The sequence below is a fragment of the Tachysurus fulvidraco genome, chromosome 5, assembly GCF_022655615.1.
Source record: "Tachysurus fulvidraco isolate hzauxx_2018 chromosome 5, HZAU_PFXX_2.0, whole genome shotgun sequence".
Classification (NCBI taxonomy): domain Eukaryota; kingdom Metazoa; phylum Chordata; class Actinopteri; order Siluriformes; family Bagridae; genus Tachysurus; species Tachysurus fulvidraco.
In genome coordinates this window covers 17,234,829-17,253,142 of record NC_062522.1, presented here as the reverse complement: position 1 = coordinate 17,253,142, position 18,314 = coordinate 17,234,829, and the positions used below count along the sequence as shown (strand labels likewise).

General features: G+C 40.6%; 1 protein-coding gene across 1 annotated transcript in view; it reads right to left on the bottom strand.

Annotated features, from left to right (window-relative positions):
• The window catches only part of plxna1b (plexin A1b), a 199,802-nt gene that overhangs the window by 72,487 nt on the left and 109,001 nt on the right, over positions 1-18,314 (bottom strand). Inside the window, exons 4-5 of the mRNA XM_027147335.2 lie at positions 15,266-15,403; positions 1,511-1,611 (exon numbers count right to left, since the gene is read on the bottom strand). Coding sequence (XP_027003136.1) covers positions 1,511-1,611; positions 15,266-15,403 — 239 coding nt within the window. The remainder of the gene's footprint in view (positions 1-1,510; positions 1,612-15,265; positions 15,404-18,314) is intronic.

Genomic DNA, 18,314 nt, shown 5'->3' with positions numbered 1-18,314 from the left:
TCACTTAACTCAATAAGGGCATGTTGCACTTACTGTACTTCTAGCTCACGGGAGAGAGAATGAAGTCGCTACACCGGCACTAAGACTATTATGTTAATCATCTAGTCTGCCTAGTAGCCCGAGGCTCTGAAACTCGGTATTTGAGGTTAGAGACGCTCATCAGACATTTACTGGAGGAAGACAGTAGATATGAACGGAGGTTACCATGTTGCCTTACTTTAATTTCCATTTACATGCCCTCAATTAAAAATTATGCTAATGTACATCCTCTAAGGAAGATGGAGCGATAGGGAAACAGCTTTCTGTGTATTTGGGTGAAGTTTAATTAACATTTCTGGACTGCTCTCATCCTGTGTGGAGCAGCTGGAAATCAACAAGTTAAAGCTTTCCATTTATTTATTTCTATAGACTTTTTAGGGGTGCTCACATTGATCACATGTGATCTCTAACAAAAAAAAAAAAAAAAGGAAGCAGCTCTGATGCCAAAATCCCATGGCAGTGTGCAAGCCTTGCGTATGCTGTGGTGCTAATGAAAATATGACAAAAATTGAGGATTTCGAACACTAAATAAAGTAAACTCCACAATATTCAAATTTATTACAATATTTTTATTTTCTGCAGCTTTGGACCAAGACGCGTGTGAGATGTCATCACGGCGTGCATTCATCCGAAGCCCTCCTCGATTCATGTGTGTCGAGCGCGAATACATCGAACACAGAATGTAATTACACGCGTCTCCACTGGTACGAGTATAAAAAAAAATCCTGTGCTTAGAGTTTTGCCAATTCAAGTGGATTAAACTGAGAAATGCTACCTGATAAATAACCTGATAAAATATTTCCCTGCAACTTTTAATACAGAGTGAGAGCAAACACAGACCAGTATCAGTGAGAAAGGTCATTACAAATAAGCTCAATGTGCTCTGAAGCTCACACACAGCAGTTCAGCTCAGCGAGCACTGAGCAACACACACTTTCCTTACACTGACACTGCTCTGTGCACTCAGGTCATACAGTCATAACATCACAGAAACAAAGCTCACTGTGAGCAGCACACACCAGCATGAACCCCAAGCAGGAACAGTGTAACAATGTTCCAGGAAGCCCTTGATAGCTTAATACTAAATCCGTTACTCATTTCCGTCTGAGGGGGAAAAAAGGTATTGATCGACACATAGTTGTTTCTCATTGAAATAATCAGAAAACCAGGACTTAAAGACAATCTCTCTCACACACACACACACACACACACACACACACACACACACACACACACACACACACACATCCAACACTCCCAGTCAAACCAGGTCCCCTGGTGATTCAGATGATTTGGAAATGCCAACAGTAAGATCATAAGCCACGTGCTTCCTGTTACAGCATATATGGTCCTTTATAGCGAGACGTCAAAGAAACGCATCATTCAAACCGCATGGCCGCTCTTGGCAAGGAGGCATACGCCAGTGCACTGGGGATACGGCTTTGATGATATTCGATACTGATATACTCACACGTTGAGCAGGACACACCAGCCACAGTGAGGATCTCTGGAGCCCAGACACTCGGAGCATGTAGTGTACTGATCACAGCTCTCTACAGGAACACGCTTCACCTAGACGCAGAGAAAGAAATATTACACTCATTAAGGTCATTTAAGTAAACGCTGTTCCATACACTGGTTTCTCGCTATACGTGCCCACAGACAGCAATTAGGTGACGTAAGAACAGCTCGAGGCTCCATGGGGCTCGTTCATTTGTCTGTGTGCACTGGGGTGTGCGTGTCACATTTGTTCCTGCCTGCACGTGTGTGTGCGCGCACGTGTGTGTGTCGATATCGCAGGTGTGACTGTGTGCATATGTGAAGGAGTGTCCCTGCTTCTCATGACCTGCTGGGCTTTCTGACAGTTACCATGGTGAACCTAATCTGGCTGACAGCCTACAGGAGAACGTGTTCCAAAGAAATGCGTGTTTCCGGAAGTTGTAAGTGCAGGATGATACCGGATTTTCGGTACCATTCCGAACCATGTTTTTTTTCTATGTGCAGGAATACATACATATTTTATATATATATATATATATATATATATATACACACACACACATACACACACACACATACACACTATATATAATGTTTAATAATAATAAAAACATTCAATACTTCAATAAATAAATACAAAAATAAAAATTCAGACAAAAAAGAAAATAAATACATTTTAAAAATACAATACTGATGGATCAGATATTGAAGGGAAAAAAGGATCAAGTTGGAATGAAAAACAATAAATCTGGCCTTTTTATTTATTATTTAATAATTTATTTATTTTAAAAGGGGACGGGGTAGTATCTATCATTTGGCACCTTCTTCCACCATCAAATCTTAAATAATCCACCTTTAAAAAAAAAAAAATCATAAGTATTTTCTAAAGAAAAATGTTTTAAGTTGGGAATAGATCCTCACTGATACTCAGAATTCCAGTAGCATTATTAGAATCTGAAAAGAAAAAGTAATAATAAAGTAAAAAAGTTAGTGACTTTTTCTCCCCTGACCTCCACAGCCTAACCTACTGCTTTTACTGAGCTCACACATGCGACATTTACTGTTTTTAATGTGATTTAAAAGTTCACCAAGAGCACAGGTTCCCACGCTGGTTAGTATTTCCCCTGCACTAATACACTTGCTTTAACTAATCAGCTAATTAACAGCTGTTGCTGAGTTGCAGTGTTCATGGTAGAGCGCAAGGGAAAACACTCGGTCCTCCAGCACCAAGGCTAAAACCCTGTGATGTGGATAAACCTGGCAGGAAAAGGGAACCAAAATAAATTCCTGCCGACCCTCCCAAAAGAAGTAAACTTCATCACGAAAAAAAGTATAAAAAGGCGCCAGAGAGGGGAAAAAAACTGAGAGGTCTAATAAAAGATGGGCAAGCTGAGTGCAAGAGACGTTATTGCATTGAATCCCGAGGCCAGTTTGAACACAGTGTGTGTGGTGGGAAAGAGAATCCTTTTAATCCAACTGCAAAACACTAAACTCCATCCCTTTAGGTCAGTACGGGTGTACACACACACACACACACACACACACACACACACGCGCGCACTCACGCACGCACTCACGCTCGCGCACACATACGTGTGCACGCACAGCTTGAGAGAAACTGGGCGAGAGAGAGGAGTTGGAAGTCGGCCAGAGAATGAATGGCTACAGACACAGTTGAGTCAGAACGGAGGGAGGGAGATACAGAGAGAGACAGACAGAGAGACTGAAGAGAGAACAGATGGGTTCACAGGAACTGCAGGTTCAGGATGGAAAGTGATCAGGTATGCATTCGAGAGGCAGTGCGAGTGTGTCGTGTGTTAACCGTCACTAAGCTCTCGTAGCCATGCTCTGCCTGAAAGAGCTGTACAACCAGCTTCCTGGTTACATGACAGTCAAATCTGGAATGCCATCACCGTCTGTCCCCCTCTCCGTCTCCTTCACACACACACACACACACACACCCCTACACAAATTCCTGACGTTGGGAAATCTAACCGTTTCATAATCTTCTGCTTTGCGAGTGCCAGAAATCAATGTGACACTCGTGACAGGAGCCAAATGAAGTCAAGTAACATGACAGACATCAAACATCGCCTGATAATGGACCCGTCGCGCGCGCACACACACACACACACACACACACACACACACACGCATGCGCACGCACCTTCAAAAACATCTCTCATCTCCTTCAGGCTTTCATCTGTCACATCTGTACCTAAACATCCTGCAATCAAATTTCCTACCGAAATCAATTTTGCTTATCTACACAAACAATATAGATGAAGAAACCAACAGGGAGTGAAGCAAAACTAAAGATTCTCATTGCAGGATTTTTTTTTAGGTTTTTTTTTCCATATTTCTTTAACTGTAGACAGAAAAAACAGGACAAGCGAGTAACATAATAACTAGTATTAACATTTCTTCTTGAAATCTGACACTAAACGCAACTTAAATCAAACAGATGGCTTTTTTCCAATAATCCAAACAACAGAGTCTTCAGGGTTTTATTCCGCTTTTACCACAGCAATTCCTCATGGATTATGATATGCACAGCATTTATAAATTTGAAGCATTTATAATTCGAGTTACCGTAATGGAACGTCTGTGGAACAACGCACGCTCCTGTTAGCGCTTGCTAGACATTTTCAATCTATCACCCACTTCTCTTTATTATAACAAAATAAAGGGCAAGCACAAAGCCCTCAAGTCCTAAAGTCTGTCCCATGGTGGAAAACATTCTGTTATACAGTAGTTGTAAATAAATGCTGACGTTGGAGACTCCTTCTGTAGGCGTTAGCATCTCCTTACAGAAAACCTTGTTACATCAGCGATTAGCCTTATACTACATTAGATAGTAACTATACAGTTTGTCCTTCAAACTTTGTCCATCCACATATGACGTATTAGATCCACTACAGATGTGTATTATTCTGCAACAGAAACTGGAGAAGAAACACCACCTGATCTACAGCATTGTGGTGTAAGATAACTGTAAAATATCGCACACACTCAGTCAGCACAATACAGTACATACTGTGATGAATAGCATCATGCATGTAAGTGTGTGTCAACTGGTCCACCCCAGCACCTGTAACCTCATGTGCTTCAGTCTGCAGTGTCTATAACTGTTACTGATCTCCCTGTCCTGCTACTGCTCAGGCACGCCAAAGCCAGCTGAGTGAAATCTGTCATATCTGCATGTCAGTGATGTGCAGCCTGAGTGTCTGACCTTTTCCTCTGCGATCTTTAATGCTTTCACCAGCTGCTTGTGTTACACGCTTGTGTTTGTGTGTTCTCCACTATAAAAGAGTCGGCTGTGCAGGATTGCTCTGGCAATAAACTCAAACCGGTAAGAGAATGGTAAAACATTTAGACCCAGAAGAACACAAAGGCAAGCACAAGCGCGCGCGCGCACACACACACACACACACACACACACACACACACAAACACACACACCTTGATCCCAACTGCTGCCAAGTAGCAGGACAGGCAAAGACCAAACAGAGAGACAAACACACACACTGTCCATTTATGTGGTGGTAGAATAATGAAAGCAAAATGTAAACATCAACAATACAGGTTTCAGGTTAGAACTATGATTCCTAAGTTTCCTGCTTACACAGTTGGACTTTTTGGATCATGATGTACACGGGTATAGAAAATAAAAGTTTTGAAAGCACACTATTCAGTGTCACCCAGATGAGGTTCCCTTCTGAGTCCTCACAAGGTCTCTTTCCTCACCACAGTCAGTTTTACCTCATCCTTTAGGATACATTACACATTTCTATCCTTTTTTTTGGTCTCATGCACAACTGTTTTATATATGAAAAAAACAAAATCTAACAATAGGGCTAAAAACAGGGACTTAAATAAAAAGAAAAGAAATAGAATAAGATAAAAGTAAAAGTGAGATTGTATAAAGTGACAACAGTTGTGCAAAGTAGAGTAGCGTATGAAATAAAGTGGCTTTGGTGACGAGGTGCATTGTTAAACACGTTATACACATAAAACAGAACTGAATGAAACGGCAATCAACACTCCGACTCCAGATCAGTAAAACTGGTAATAGTTTCAGGACTGAATGCCCTCTATGTACCCGGGGTCTTTCCTGAGAATAAACTCACAAGTGAGTGACATGCCGTCAAAAAACATTTATAGACACAGATGCCTTTAACTCTGACACCAATTCCAGTACAAACTTCATTTATGAGTCGTTCAAACGTGTGCAATAATATTGAACATTATTAGAGCCGGAGTGTTTTTATTCCCTAAGTTAAATTCCTTCAACAGAACACATTTAATTAAAATAATGATTCGATTCAAGTTACTAATCAAGTGGCTTGTTTAGGGATTTATTCAGGATTAAAATGAAGGGAGCAGTAGAACCTGCTAATAACTAGAAGACATGGATGATACATTGTAAGAATTTTGATAATGGTGGGAAATATGAAGAATAAAAATCACTAAATTCACAGACCACAGCGTGTCCCAGACCCAGCTGAGATCCAACAGCACTGATGGATAGTAAATCAGTTCAAGTCAACACCGTATATACCAGTTCTCCTCTAACCTAGGGTTATGTACAAGAGACTCAAATCTCTCCTCCTATCTGTTCATCAGGTGCCCCCCCCCACACCCCTAACTCACACAAACACACATCCCTAACTCACACACACAACTAACCCACACACACACACCTAACTCACACACACACACCCCTAACTCACACACACAACTAACCCACACGCACACACCTAACTCACACACACACACCCCTAACTCACACACACAACTAACCCACACACACACACCTAACTCACACACACACATCCCTAACTCACACACACAACTAACCCACACACACACCTAACTCACACACACACACCCCTAACTCACACACACAACTAACCCACACGCACACACCTAACTCACACACACACACCCCTAACTCACACACACACACACACACACACCCCTAACTCACACACACACACACACACACACACACACCCCCCTAACTCACACACACACAACACACACACCCCTAACCTACCCCTAAACACACCCACACACATGGGGCACTGAAACTGGAGGAGAAAGCATTTAACATGGCTGATGACAATCCCTTGGACCAGAGTCTTAATGTTTTTAAAGTTCAGATGGTGGAATTTATTTTTCAGCATTATTTAAAATAAAAAAATTCGGTGTGTTCTACTAAAGCTAGAAACACGCGTTACGTGTGTTTGACCTCATTTACCATCAACTGGGAAACGGCTTATCCTTCCATCTAAGATGAAACTCTTCCCTTCTAAACTTCATACACTAGTTCTTTACATTCACAGCATTTGGCAGACGCTTTTATCCAAAGCGACATACTTTTTTGTTTATTAAGGTATTTTATACTGCTGAGTATTTGAGGGTTAAGACCGGGCCCTGCTCAGGGGCCCAGCGGCAGTAGAATGGTGGAGCTGATGGATTTGAGCTCACAGCCTACAGACTGATAGTCCAACACCTTCAGCACTAGTCTAGCACAGACACTAGAGTACAGTGTGTAGTGCAAGATTGTAGCACGCTATTTGGGACTCGGCTTTAGTCTCTCTCGATCTTGTGTAAACTAATTAAAACTAAGCTAACAATTCGGTCGTTTTTTGAAGTAAGACATTTGCCTTGTACTCACAAGCTCATGTTCTAAGCTGAATAGTGCCTTTGTGTTATTTAAGCCTTGAATATTAAGTTGCTTCAACTTTATTTGCCTTTTACCTGAGGAGAATCATGTTGGTATATAGTCTAGCTGTCTGACAATAGCACAATTAAATTAGTAATACATCATCAATGCAAACTGATTTGGGGGGAAAAAACACCTAAAATCCTCAGTATAATGGAGATCTGAATGTTGAATCTAATGTGTGATGGGTCTTGGATAAAACAGCAGCTTCCAGTAAACGATTTCAGTCGGGCTGAAGTTAGAGCTTACAAGATTTAAAACTGGTAATGACCAAATGATTGAACATTTCATCAGCTCTTTGTTTCCATGCCATTTTAATTCCACCCACTGGAATATTAAAAAAAAAAAAAAAAAAAGCTTGTTGAATTTACTTAATTCAAATGCATACATCGGTTCCAAGTGAGTGAACTGAGCAACACGAACATGATTAGTTTTTGTACATCTAACAGGATCCGAGCGCACATTTTCAAAGCCCCGAATAAAACCGAATGCTGAGTTCTGAGCTCACACCTGAGCTGAGACTCAAACACAACCACGCTGGTGCTACAACAGATCATACGGGCTTTAGGTCTGAAATGTACCACTATAGATCTAATTCCAATCAGCACCAACATCCAGATTTTATAACCATACACAGCAGGACATGTAAGGAAATGTAACAATGAATCTATGTTCCATTGAGGAACGTAATATTATTTAACCAAACTAAACACCACTTTTTTTTTCTTCTTCTTCCCTGCAGCATCTACATTTACATGCAACCTAATATGTTAATAATCACATTACATAAAAAGGAAAAAAAAAAAAAAAGGCCAGACTGAATGAACTCTGTCTCTGATCAAACAAGCTGGGTAATCAGTTTAACAACCTGTTAAATAGAAGAATAATTACTATGCAAACTCATCTGGATCTTTGCATATGTTCCTTCTCTGCCTGCAGATTTAGAAGTGGATTAGAACCTGTTAAGTCCAGGTAAGACAAAAGAAGAAGATGTGTTTGTATATATATATATATGAAAAGGATTGTTGCAGCACATGGGTAATTCTTCTAGACTCGTGCTTGATGAGGGCATTTTCAGTAAGTTTCACTTGAGACTTTCATTTCCAAGCGCTCTAACATCACTCTGACACGACTCGAGCTATTCATCATTACACCACTTTCTTCTTTTGGTTGGATGACGGAGTCGAACCCAAGCCGTGGCAACGAGAGCGCCGGATCCTGTCGCTAGACCACCTGGGGGCTGTTTATCATTACAACACTGACACTGATATAAACGCGCTCCTTTCTACACGTATATATTCGTCTGGTGTTATACGCATCACGGCTTTTAAGCTGATGGTGTGTGTACGCGGCTTAATCGGATTCTGATGTCGGAATGAATTGGTTGAGATTGGAAGAAAAATCGTGGCATCCGAACACAACCGTTCGAACAGAACTACTTTAATTTGTCTAAATCTTGTTTGTGGAAGAGTTTCAGACAATGCTGGAGAGCTTTCAGAACAGCGTGCTGTGATAATTTGTCATTATGTGACTGCTGTCATATTGCCTACATTTAAACGTTAGCGCTTTACTCTGAATAAATCTGTCTGTACTTACAGCAACATTACACGCTTCCTGTGCATCCAGTGCTAATAAACATAACGCTATCTAATTCATTTCATTACAATGCATTAAAGCTGTACTGTAGAGAGCTTCCCAAACCACAGCGCTCAAGAATCTTCATAAACTCTTATGGATTATGTGCCACAAAATGCGGCCATCGTGTTCGACAACAAATACGGTTATTAAAATCAATACGAATTGTTCTTAGGAGTGAGACGCAGCATTGTGAACTGGTACGTGTATCTGTTACTTAGAGTCTATCAGACTTTGCCGTGTACTTTCCCCTGCTGGGTTCAGGAGAATACAGGATCATGGAGAATGTTCAGAAATCACGTTGCTTCTATTTCCTGCTCAGCTTGCACGAAAAAGTTTTCATACGCCACATTATCATAATTGGGTGTGTTTTTGTTCTCCTCTGTCGATAACAGATATCTACTGTAATAAATTAAATCTGGTAAGTGCTGCATCATTGGATTTGCCTGAATTTGTGATTTCAGACGCACGTCTGATTTGCTGTAATCTGATCTGCGCTATCTCCAGCCTGGCCGGGGAGCTCGGGGGCCCTGGTGAGATCGGCCCATCAGGTTCGCTTTAATTAACTGCTGCAGAACACGAGGCCAGCGCTAAATTACTCTGTCACTCCTCTAAATGGAGTTTTTGAGGAGCGAGCCGCTCGACGACTCCAAACGCTGGCATTTCCATTATGCTCCCAATGAAAGAAAAAGGCGCAGAGGAAAGAGAAGTAGATAAAGAGAGTGGGAAAGCAAAAACGATGGAGTTTAAAAAAAGAAAAAAAAAAGTGAATTTCTCTCTTTGTCTCATCAATCCAAAGTGCTCGTATTCCTGAGGGAGCAGTCCATCATTTTCTCCCAGAAGAAGAATAAACACAGTGAGGGGGTGATTACTGAAGCTAATATCTATTGATTGTTTGTTATTTATTTGAGCCATGAAAAGGGGAAATATATCCCTCAGGCTTTTGGTCATTTAATGTTAATATTGATATGATCATATGTATTATGTATCGTCTGTATTAATATTAATTGGTCATTTGGCTGTGGGTGATGAAGGTCAGACGTGAGATGCAGCAGGAGGTAAAGGGACACGAGAGAAAAGAAGAAAGCAAGAGGAAAAAGGCTGTTAAATGGGTCAATAAACAGAAATGACATCAATAAAGACTAGCACTGTAGCACTGTTCACATCACACATATGCTGTGGTGTGTGTGTGTGTGTGTGTGTGTGTGTGTGTGTGTGTGTGTGTGTGTGTGTGTGTGTGTGTGTGTGTGTCTGTTTAATGACCATTGCACGAATATATCTGCCATCTGGCTTTTCAGTTCTCCAGAGCTTTCTAAGGCCAAGTCAGTTAAGATTAACATGACAATGACCATATCTCCTGCTGAGAAAGTCAATACTGTCTGTGTGTGTGTGTGTGTGTGTGTGTGTGTGTGTGTGTGTGTATTTGTATATGAGCTTTGAGCCAAATACAGTGACCATTTACATGTGTATACATCATCAGTCAGAAAAGGTTATACTACCATGTTAATCAAAAGGCTAGTATTACAAGGTGTGTGTGGGGTGAAGTGGGCTGAATGGTAGAGAATGAATAAGAACTCTAAATGTGATTGAGTGTTTCAATACCGAGGCCCTCCACTCCACTTATCATCCCAAATCTACAACTTGATAGCGCGCGCACACACACACACACACACACGGCAGACTGATACCAAGAAGGTTCAGTGTACTTAGAATGCAGAAGGCCATTGTGTGTGTGTGTGTGTGTGTGTGTGTGTGTGTGTGTGTGTGTGTGTGTGTGTGTGTGTGTGTGTGTGCTGGGGGAGCAGGGTGTACATACACAGCGGAGTGTTCACATGCACAGTGACAGTTTCAGGCCAAGTATGCTAATGAGCTTGGCTATGCTCCAGGTGTGTGTGTGTGTGTGTGTGTGTGTGTATAACATGAGCCTTCTTGCAGATGAACAGAACCCAAATAATCACGCCCCAAAAATGCCTACAACTGAAAGCATGACAGATCTGTGTGACCATAGATATATATAAATATAAAAATATATATCTCCATCTATATTCTTAATCATCACCTACTTATCACCTCATTACCATCTCAGCTCAACGTGCAGCAGCTGAAAGTGTGTGTGTGTGTGTGTGTGTGTGTGTGTGTGTGTGTGTGTGTGTGATCTCCCAAAATACAGAAACATGTGATTTTCAGCACAAAAAGGACCATTCTACATGTGTGCGTGTGTGTGTGTGTGTGGTTCACATTGGCATGCATGAGCAGAGTGTTTGCAGTGTGATCCCCTTTGATTAGAAGAGGAGAAAAACAGAGCAAAGGCCAACGGGGCCTCGATGAATATTAATACTGCACAATTAGCAGAGCATGAAGACGGGGTGGGGGGGTGGGGGGGGGGATCAGGATTTAATGTACACATGAGTGCTGTCAGACACAGTCACTGTTTCAATGCTCATATTTTTATCATATGCACAATTTCAAAGGCAGAAAAATAGCTTCTGGTTTAATCGCTCATGTTGTACTTTAGGCATATAACGTTATATAATATGATGTCTGAGAATATTCAGGCAGATACAGAATTATTGGCACCCTTACTTAACACCCCCCCAATAAAAATATAATAATAATAATAATAATAATAATAATAATAATAATAATAATAATAATAATAATAATAATAATAATAATCTTCCTCTTTCCACATACATGAGCTCACAAATGCACTGTGATTGACGGGGAAGAAAGAGCATGGCTTCACTCCCACCCAGAGAAGGATGGTTTTTGCTCTCTTGGAATCCTGTCCTCAGCATCTTTGGCATTTGAACTCTAGTTCAGCTGGTAAGATTAATTTGACACAGTTCAAAAAATCAGAATTTACTCTATGCTTAACAAAACCACAGGTGCTACCCTCATTCACACTCCTACACTTAGTCATTTCTATAACTCCTCTTTCCCGACATAACAGTAGAGTCTGCTTGCATAATGCTCGATGAAATAATATACAGGACAAGGGAACTCGGAGCTCCTCGATATGCGATCTCTCCAGAGTCCCGGGTCCTCTCTTGTGGACTCTCCTCTCCATCTCACCCCACAGTATTTCAATGAGGTGTAGGTCAGGGGATCGGCATGGCCATGTCAAATGCCTCATTCTGTAGCCACTGAACCATTTTATGTGCATTTTTTAAATCCCTGTCCTGCTACAAGATCCAACCATGACCCAGTTGTAGCTTCTTGGCAGAAGCAGCCAAATTTTCATTTTAACATATCTCCTGGTATTTCATGAGGACTATTTCTTGCCAAAAAGCTTTATTTTTGTCAAATCGGACCAGAGAACCTAGTCCCAGTAGCATGAAGTAAAGTCCTTACTTTTGAGAATATAAAAGAAGAGGTTTCCTCCGGCACACCTTCCAGGTTTATTTACATGGAGTTAATGTATAGTCACCTCTGTGACCCCAAAAGCTTCTGCAAATATCCTGTTGTTTTATTGCCTTACTGCAAGGAGCTGGCATCCCAGCCAGGGCGTTCCCCTGCCTTGTGCCTCAAGTCATCTGGGACAGACTCCAGACTCCCAGTGACCCTGTGTAGGATAAACCATACAGAAACTGGACGGACGGACGGACAATCAGTCCAGATGCATTTTCGATCTGTTGCTGACTTTTGTATAAAACACTCATTGCCTGATGTAACACACTTCTGTCTATAATTATTGGCGTATTCTCTAATCTTCCTCTTGTTGAGGAATGACTAAGGAATTTGAGACCAGCACTAACAGTATTTCAACAGAACAACACGGAGGGCCATGTAGCATTTCCTAACAACACTCAAAGGAACATGCTCTACATTTTTAAACCATCTTCATCTATTGTACCAGTTATTTTGAAGCTGACTATAGTTAAATGCACCTAAGTAGCTTGTTGATGTATCATTTCCCAAACAAATTAAATATAAAAACCAAGTGCGCGGATCAGACTGGTGCAAAGAAAAGCATTCACCCCGAAATTTGCCGATGCTCTCTAAGTGGGAGGGATGGGAGCAAATCACAGAGGATCTGTGAGGTTGTGTATGCAGAAGAGGGTAGATAACACTTTCCTCTAGGAGAGTTGCACTGCACTGTGAAGCAGCATGATGAAAGATGCAAAGCTTGGCTTCACATGTCTTGGAGGAAGCATGCATCAGGCTGCATCATCCGTGGTTGGCGGCTGCCAGAGTGCTGGCTGGCTGGTGGGTGGGTGGGAATTGACAGATGACCAAATTGGATGAGAAAATGGGAGTGAGGGAAGGAAAAAAAAAACAAGTATGTTTCCCAAAAAGTGATATTTATTGTATGCTGGTGATTTCCCACATTCAATTGTAGAAGCTGCTGATTTTCATGTTCTGTTAAAGTTTCCATTGTGCAAACAGTGCCTTGAACTTTACTCTCTGTTGTGAACCTCAATCCTCAAAAGAATCGTCAAGAGCAACACGGAGGTTTAAGACACAATAAACTAGCCAAGAAGAACTATATCATTCTTATATACGTTCTATCTTTCTATATAACTAAATAAACAAACAAAAATATATTTTATATATTATATACAAGTCTCCATGTTATGTACAGACTGAGACTTGTATACAGATTAGGAGCATGAAATATTGGAGAGGTTGACAGGTTTAAAGCGTAGGTTAGCCCTGAGTGATGAGCAGTGTTGGTGGTGTGGTAGGAAGTGATAGGCAGCATAAAGAGCATGTAAATATCATGCCATGCACAATAATGGACATAAATGTCAAACATGAGATATGATGAGATGCTCCTGCTTCATGATCTCTGCTTAAACGTGTAATGAAGAGGTGAGCATCAAGACTACGGTTAAAATCTTACACCCTATGAAAGGTTTGTCCACCCGCCACACGCACGCCTGAGGCTGTAAGACAAATAGTTTCTCTGATCGTATGAGTGGAAATGTGGAGTTATTGTGTACAGTGATTATAAAAATGAACAAACTCGACTGTCTAAAATAAAGGGTGCCAATAAATCCGGAAGGCATGGTGTATAATAGCCCTACTGCTTATGTTCACACACTTGGCAGCAGGAAAGAACTACAAGCTCATTAATAGTAGAAAGCGTTTAAATAATCCATCTTTAAAGCAATTAAAATATGAATGCAGTTCTTAAATAATTTGACAGCCTGAACAAACACAGGCATTTTACTATAAACCCACCCACCCAAACACACACACGTGCGCGCACACACACACACGTGCACACACACACACAGCTGAAGTATACATGCACAGAAATGAAATGTATATATGCATTTCAAAGGTGTTCAAAGGTGTGTGTGTGTGTGTGTGTGTGTGTGTGTGTGTGTGTGTGTGTGTGTGTGTGTTTATAGCTTGATAGGAACCAACTGACTTCACAGGAAAAGGTTTTGACCTTGTAAGAACATTCGGCCGGTCCCCATGAGGACATAAAAAATAAAATGAAATAAATAAATAAATAAATAAATAAATGTTATCCAGAGCTTACATTTTTCATCCTCATTTTTTTTCTTATATGCAAAAAAGATTTTGCTCTTGAGCAAGGATTAAGGGCCTTGATCAAGAGTCCAGCAGTAGATGCTTATTAGACCTGGGATTCAAACTCACAAGCTTCCGAATGGTTATATATTATATAAAATATCTTATCTAATTAATTATAATTATTATAGTTATTATATTACATAAAATATCTATTAGAAGTATTATAATTCATTATTGTATAATTATTATAATTATTAGAAGATTATGATTCTAACATTTCTCTCTGGTTAGTGAAGATACAATAAGGTAAGGTTCGGGTCCTGCATTAATAATTTGATCATTAGAAGCTCTTCACATGGACAGTAAGAATGTGTGTTCACTTTCCTGTCCCAATAACACTTCAGCGCAGATAACACTTAATGTACAGAGCATGTCTACAGTGTTCTCTGCTCCTCCACTGCAAACTGTGCATGTGCTCGTGTGTGTGTGTGTGTGTGTGTGTGTGTGTGTGTGTGTGTGTGTGTGTACATCTGTGCTTGTGTAAATTAGGTTATGCTTTGGGCAAAAAGGAAATGACTTGGTTAACCACACATTCACATAAATACAGATACAGACACACATTAATGAGGCCTGTTCACTAAAGAAGCCTGATGGGGGGCTTCAAAGAACTGGCGGATTTTAACCAATAATGAGTACGCCTGCACACACAACGCACACAAACAGAAGCACACACACGAACAGATGCGCACACACACACACGAACAGATGCGCACACACACACACAGGTCTGCCAGAGGCAATGAATTGGCTATGAATTGACCAGATGTAGGTGTTGCATGTGTGTGCGAGTGTGTGTGTGTGAGTGAGTGTTACCTGTCTGTCGGTGAGTGTGTAAATGTAGTGTTGGTCAGGGCTAAAGAGCAGGTCTCTCAGGATGGAGCTGCCCTCCCCAACCACCACGTTCTCATACAGCAGCGCTGGTCTGTTGGAACTCACTGAGTTGATCAGGATCTACAAGAGAAAGAACACAAAAATCCCATAAGTATCATAAAGCACAACTGCAGAGTGAAGACAAAATGCACGCGCACACACACGCACCAGCACACATGCAAGCGCGCACGCACACACAAAAATGTAGTGAAAAAAGAAAAAAACTTGAACTTGTTTCATTATGAGACCCTTTAACACATGCCTGCATTTCCAAAAAACCTATGGAAAGTAAAATGAGTGTAAAAACAGTAAAAACTCCAGCATCACACCGCTGGGACCCCCCCCCTAATAGAAAAGGAGAGAAGGAAAGCATGCTCGACCTCGTCTTTATCGACTTGTTCAAATCCCTTATGTTTAGAATGTGAATCTCTCCGGCTGTCTTTGTGTGTCGTGTGTGTGTGTGTGTGTGTGTATGTGTGTGTGTGTGTGTGTGTGTGTGTGTGTGTGTGTGTGTACGCACACGTGCGTGTATGCGTATGTAAGAGGAGGATTAGCAACATCAGTCCCTAATTGAATCAAACAAAGCAGATAGACACTCAACTGTCAGACAGACAAGAGAAGCTCGATTATGGGCTCAGCACAGAAATCAATAAAGCTAGTGCTGGTACACACACCCAGGCTGCCACACAGACACCCCTAACCCCCACACACATACACACACACACACACACACACACACACTCCCTCTCATTAAGGAGCAGAATGACTGTTCGTTTAAACCTTTTAATCTAGGTACTCTATATCCTTCTCCACTCTTTAAACCCTCATGCTTTCTCACCTGTTATTCCTTTAACCTCGGACACATCCGTAAGATATAAACATGGGGTGCGTCTTACCTTCCTACCTCAAACCGCGAGCCCTGCACTGGTCCATTAATGTACAGTTAATGTACAGTTAACATTTCCATCTGCACTGAACGTAGCATGTGTAATTTAATCGTCGCTCTGGTTCACTTTTCATCGATTAATTCTGCAATGTCACACAGTTCATATTTCTTCTTGCTCATAATTCTTACATTTTGAAAATTCTTTGGTTATTCGATGCACCAGTGCAAATTCCTTGCACATGTAAAACCCACAGTACTTTGGCAATAAAGCTGATACTGATTCTGGTCTCAATCAGCTCCTTAGATCATTCTATAGATTAGCCAACTTGAAGCACTGGTAAGGACATCGACTGGATTTGCACCAACATGACCATGCGTACCTGTGTGTGAAACATTACATGCAATTCAAAAAGATAAAACTGACACAACTGAGACGCTGACGATAACTGAACGCTGTATTGTAGTCAGCTGCATTTCCTTTATTGTGTCCTTCAGCTCAGATATCCAGAATACATTAGAGCTCGACAGTAAAAATCTGTCTTTCATGTCAGTTTAGCGGCTTCGTGTCAAAAACGCAGCCTATAATACATAGTCAGGCTCGAATCAGGCTGAATTGTGCTCTCGCTGCAGTCATTTCGGATAAAAGCGTCTGCTGCGTGAAATGTAGATGAAAAATGTATCACAGACTTCAGGAAAGTGGGATTGTGACTGTAGCAAAAATGTTACTATCTCACAAAAAAGTTAGCATCACGTTATTCATCGTTTTTTTAATGACAACTGAAATACACTTCTGCCTTAAAAGGTAAATTATGATTATTTTTATTATTATTATTATTATTATCAGTAGTAGTAGTATTGTTTTTATTATTAGTATTATTATTATATTATTAATATTGTTATTATTATTATTATATTATTAATATTGTTATTAATATATTCTTATGATTATTATAGTTGTATTATTGTTATTTTTTTATTATTATTACTACTATATTATTATGATGTTAATATCATATTATTGTGTTATTGTTATTACTATAATAATAATAATAATAATAATAATAATAATAATAATAATAATAATAATAATAATTAATTATTATTATTATTATTATAATTATAAAAAGACTACACAAACTTCAGTCATCATTCAGACGATGCTCAGGATGTAAGGAATAAAGCGCTTCAAGAAGCCCAGTGTTTATTCCTCTCACATCAGAACTGTTTGTAAATTTCATTAAGTTTAACAATTTATACTTATAATGAACAGAACAGTAAACCGTTTTAAAACACTTAAACAGTCGCTCTCACAGCTTGGCTTTTTTTCCTCTCACAAAGTTGATAAATAAAAAAAAAGTAGCTCATCATGTGACCATGAAAGCCTAAACTCCTCAGTCCTAAAGTCCTCCATGTTTCAGAAGCTTTTACCACATGAATGCTGCGATGTACTGATACTGAACCTCCTTCCAAAAGTAAACACTTCCTTACCCAAAGCTCAATAACAAAGCATTAATTATGGTGTGTGTTTATGTCAAGTGTATTAACAGAAAGATTGAGGCTGGAAGTACAGTCAGTGATGGAGGATGTATGTTATAGAGGAGAAGTGCTAGAAGAAAATGTCACCGTAGCGTTTAAGAAGTGTCTGTTTTCAATCTCGGTGACGCTGTCGGAATACTTACAGCTTCGTTCAGAACCACACAACAGACCATCGTTCCCTCTCTCTCACTTTCACTCTGTCTCTCTCTCTCTTTCACTCTCACGCTCCGTCTCTCTCTCTCTCTCTTTCACTCTCACTCTCTCTTTCACTCTCGCTCTCTCTCTCTCTCTTTCACTCTCACGCTCCGTCTCTCTCTCTCTCACTCTCACGCTCAGTCTCTCTCTCTCTCACTCTCACGCTCAGTCTCTCTCTCTCTCACTCTCACGCTCCGTCTCTCTCTCTCACTCTCACGCTCCGTCTCTCTCTTTCACTCTCGCTCCGTCTCTCTCTCTTTCACTCTCGCTCCGTCTCTCTCTCTTTCACTCTCGCTCCGTCTCTCTCTCTTTCACTCTCGCTCCGTCTCTCTCTCTTTCACTCTCGCTCCGTCTCTCTCTCTTTCACTCTCGCTC